Source organism: Cynara cardunculus, unplaced genomic scaffold, assembly GCF_001531365.2.
Source record: "Cynara cardunculus var. scolymus isolate 2C unplaced genomic scaffold, CcrdV1 Un_Scaffold_10570, whole genome shotgun sequence".
Classification (NCBI taxonomy): Eukaryota; Viridiplantae; Streptophyta; class Magnoliopsida; order Asterales; family Asteraceae; genus Cynara; species Cynara cardunculus.
Window position 1 is genome coordinate 1 of NW_020205926.1, and position 4,638 is coordinate 4,638.

The 4,638-nt window shown below is 34.6% G+C and overlaps 1 protein-coding gene across 1 annotated transcript; it reads right to left on the bottom strand.

The window, feature by feature from the left end:
• Positions 1-3,662: 3,662 nt before the first annotated feature.
• On the bottom strand, positions 3,663-4,166 carry LOC112505403 (ATP-dependent DNA helicase PIF4-like). The gene has a single exon (XM_025109316.1). It carries the CDS (start codon positions 4,164-4,166, stop codon positions 3,663-3,665), a length of 504 nt encoding a protein of 167 aa, XP_024965084.1.
• Positions 4,167-4,638: the final 472 nt, after the last annotated feature.

Consider the following 4,638-nt stretch of genomic DNA (forward strand, 5'->3'; position numbering starts at 1 on the left):
GTGAGTTTTCATGAGATTTCACTGGGATGCATACCTAAGTACAAATTTATTTTAGCATGATATGAATCGTTGATGATGTGTACGTATGCATGATATTTCAATTACATACATCTTACGATATATTTTACATGTATGCTATTTTATGATCAGTTGCATGCTATGTGTTTATTTTGTTTTCAAATAACTCTAGCATGTTATTTCATTTGAAAGTTTTATGATCAGTTTTAGCGGGTGAGCATTTGACCAAGAAGTCACATGACAAGTGGCACAACCCCGTAATGAGTGTCTAGACAGGTGCAAATCGGACAACTCAGGGAATGCCAGTGAGTAAATGACTCATACCCGACAGATAGTTTATGAGATCTCTTTTCTTTCAGTGTTGCATGTTTTTCAGAAAATGCATACTATTTGGTACAAAGTTTACAAGTTGATATGTATGATGTGAAATGATCTTTACTCACGTAAACCATGAACTCACTGAGCTTTATAAGCTGACTATAATATGCATCTTAGGGACAGAGGGTTTCTGGTTGGACAAAGAAAAAGAAGGGCATACATAGAGACTTGTCTAGTCCATTTAAGTTCCATATTTAGATGCAATCATCTATGATAGATACATTTGTAAAGAAGCCCGGTATGGGACGGGCTGACATGAAGTTATATATTTATTCTTTTAAAGTCTTCTGCTGTAAACGGTCTAAAGTTTTAATTTAGCCATTATTTTTGGAGTGCTTTTGGAGAATCTGTTTTTGATTACGTAACATTTCTCATGGTAAAAATATGGGTGTTACAGATGTGTCTTTGTTTTAACTCATGGGGTTTGATTCTCTTGACTAATCCTATAAACTCATATCATTAACTCATGTTGGCTAACCCTCCAAACTCATGGGATTGGTTCATTTTGGCCAACCCTTTGTTTGCAAAGAAGTCATCTTTATAAAAAAATCTTTATATATATAGGGCTCTCTCTATATATAAGTAAGATTCACAAGAAATAATGTGTCACCCTAATGATTGAGTATTATATATTTCTTGCATTGAGGTTGAGTTTGTGTATCCCACATTGATGAAGAGATGAAAGATCGACAATTGATGGTAGGTATATAAGAAGAGGTTGAATGTGTCTTTATTCTAACTCACAAGGTTGGATTCTCTTGGCTAATTCTATAAACTCATATCAATGGTTCATGTTGGCTAACCCTCTGAACTCATGAGGTTTGTTCATTTTGACGAACCTTCTATTTGCAAAAAAGTTGTCTATATAAGAAAATCAATATATCAATACTAAAGAAAGCTATAAAATAATAAGGTGGCATCATTAAAACCAAATATTTTAAATTTCTTGCATTGTGGTTGGATTTTGGGTATCCATATTGATAAGAAATTGATATGTCAATGAAGAAAATGAGTATATAAGAGAAATATGAGTTCCCTTTGAAAATTAAAAGGTTCATTTGGCTATATAAGCCATGTTTTATCTTTTAATGTATGGAGCAATTGTCTAAACACACGAGCAATTGTCTAAACTCACGTGATTGGATCATTTTGACTGAACTTTTAATCATATGCGGTTGACTCATTTTGTTCAACCCTTTTTTATGAAAAAATTAATCTATACTAATTTTAATTGAAGAGATAATTTTAATATGTTTTTGAAAGTAAGAAGCGGGACCGTTGATGCGGCACCCTAATAATTGAATATTCTTCAATCTTGAATTGTGATTGAGTTTTATATATCCCACATCGATTGAGAGTTGAAAGATTGTCAAAAATGTTGGATATGTAAAAATGAGGTCTGGATACCTTTGTGACAACTCATGAGGTTGGTTCCTCTTGGTTGATTCTCTTAACACCTATGCTTAGAACATTTTGGCTGACCCTACGAACACATGAGGTTGGTTCATTTTGGCCAATTCTCTTCTTGCAAGAAGGGTTAATCGATATTAAAAATTAGTTATATATAATCTATTCTTTCTATATATAAAAGTAAGAACCACAACAATCAATGTGACAACCTAAGATTAAGTATTCTTTAATCATGAATTGTGATTGAGTTTTGTCTATCCCATATTGATAGGTAGATAAAAGATTGACACTGAATGATAGATATATAAAGGAAGATTGATATGTCTCCGTGACAATTCCTAGGGCTGACTCCCTTGAATGATTCTCTAAACTCATGGTGCTTAACTTATTTGGCTAACCCTCCTAACATATGATTTTTGGTTAATCCTCTTTTTACAAAAAAAAATATATATTAAAAGTTAAATAAATAAATTAATTAAATTAATATATAATGCTATAAGATATTGATGTGACAAATTAGAATTTAATATTTTCAAAACATGAATTGTGGTTGAATTTGACTTGAATCTTAATTCATATTAATGACAAAAGAAATTACTAAAAAACAGCTAAGTATATGAAATGAGAAGGGATGCCTTGAAATATTGGAAGAGTTACAAATGCACTATGAAAATTTAGTATTTTCAGTTCTGAAATATTGGGATATTGATGTGGTTCACAATTTTTTGTATATTACTTGATATGTGTTATGATCACCGTGCAAAGCACAGTGCCGAGCACTAGTGATTTTAATAGAAGCATATGGTACCAAATGTGTAATAATATAATTGTTGATTATACCTTTTCATCACGTAAAACTTCTTGATAGATGACATTTGAGGTGTAGACTCCGACACGATTGAATTTTTTAACAGACTTCACTAACACATTCGTATTGCTCCGTGATATCCCTTTGGACAACACCACGTAAAGTTACCCGTGTGAGAATACTGATTTCGGTAGATAAACACCTACATACGAAATTTTTTGGCCTTAAACTTTATTGATTGTCATAGAAAAGCTAAGAGGAATTGGAAACTGTTTTCTCTTCAGCTTAAATGGGAACATGTTGTCTTCGGACGGACATAAGGGAATTCTCGACAGAAATACTCTCTTTCCAGCATGCTGACCAACAGCTATTTCTGCATCGATGACGTTCTGTTGGAAGTCTCTGCATATCAATCTACTGCCATTACATAATCCATTCGAGAGATCGATATTTCGTAATAGTATTATTGGGCATCCAATCTTGAGACGAAGGTAATGAGGAAGCAAACCACTAACAATTAAAGGGTTTAAGAACTCCATCGGATAGATGCTATTCTTATCATCTTCTGCTTCGTCGAAGCTGTAGTATATTTTTCATCTCCATAAAACTTGTCGATCAACTGATCATTAATCTCATCGACATTCTTATTTTTAGTTGATAATATCGCCCTCGAAATGATATAATCCAAATAAGTTCCATTGATTTGCAGAGATAGAAAGATTGTATCAATCAACGGATCTTTTGACTTACCTTTATCATTATAGGGATGTCATCCGGTATGCGAATAAAATTTTCGTCCACCGATTCTTCATCTCTGTCACCGACTCTTAATAATTTTTTTGAAAACCACGGATCAGTGCGTGCTCTCATATTGAGTGTTAACCGTATCTTTTTAATTGTTGATCAAAGAGGTGACATCCGTAAGCTAGAATCTACAATATGTACTCAGGTTCCACGCCTCACGACCGGTAATACTTGTCTAAAATCACCCCCAAACCATTATCTTTCCGTCGAATGGGAGTGTCATCTCCATGATGTCTTGCATTGTTCAATTGAGTGACTCCACCGCTTGCCTCTTTGTTATCGATGCTTCGTCCCAGATGATTATTTTTGCATCTCGAATCAATTGAGCAGCCCCACTTTGTTTTTTTATGTTGCACATTGAGTTATTATCAAGGTTGAGAGGAATTCTGAATCTAGAGTGAGTTGTTCCCCCTCCAAGCATATTATTGGCAGCAACACCCGACGAAGCGGTTGGAAGAGCAATAAGACCATGTGAATGGATGTTGGCAAACAAAGCTTTGTACAAAAATGTCTTCCCGGTTCCACCCGGACCATCTATAAAGAACACTCTTGGACAATCATCGTCTACGTGCCTCATGGTCTCATCATATGCGTATTTCTTGTCGAAATTGAGAGAGTCTCGGGTACGCAAGTGTTCTTCTTCCACAACTATAGAGCCTTCCTCTTGTACCTCACGAAATTCTTTAGATTGAAAATTAGCATTTGCACCTACCATTGGAAGATCGAAATCGTCAAGACTCTTACCCATAGATTGTAGAAAAACGAGGATATCAGTTAGAAGTATATTACGGACTCGATTAGCACTTTCTCATTGTCACATATAATCTTCAGAAAGTGAATCATAGGGGTCATCCCATAACTTGCGAACATCTTCCCGCTCACATTAAATCAACATCGTGGAAAATAACCTCCTAAGAGCAGTCGAAAATTGAAATAAGGAGGCCTCTGCAAAACATTGGGATAGGTTGTCATATTCTCTATCAAACCTCTCTCAAGAGATGCTTTACGAAATGTAGGGTGCAATAAGATGTTGGAACTGTATAGATCTTCAAAGCAAGTAGGCCCAGTAATATGAGACAAGAGTAGTGTTTATCCTCTCACTCTCTTTCATTGATTTGATGATAAAATCCCTGTTAGCTCTCATTTTATTAAATGTAAAAGTATGAAAAAGTTAAATACTGCAAGTGTTGACAGAAGAGGTTCTACCACAGAAGACCACA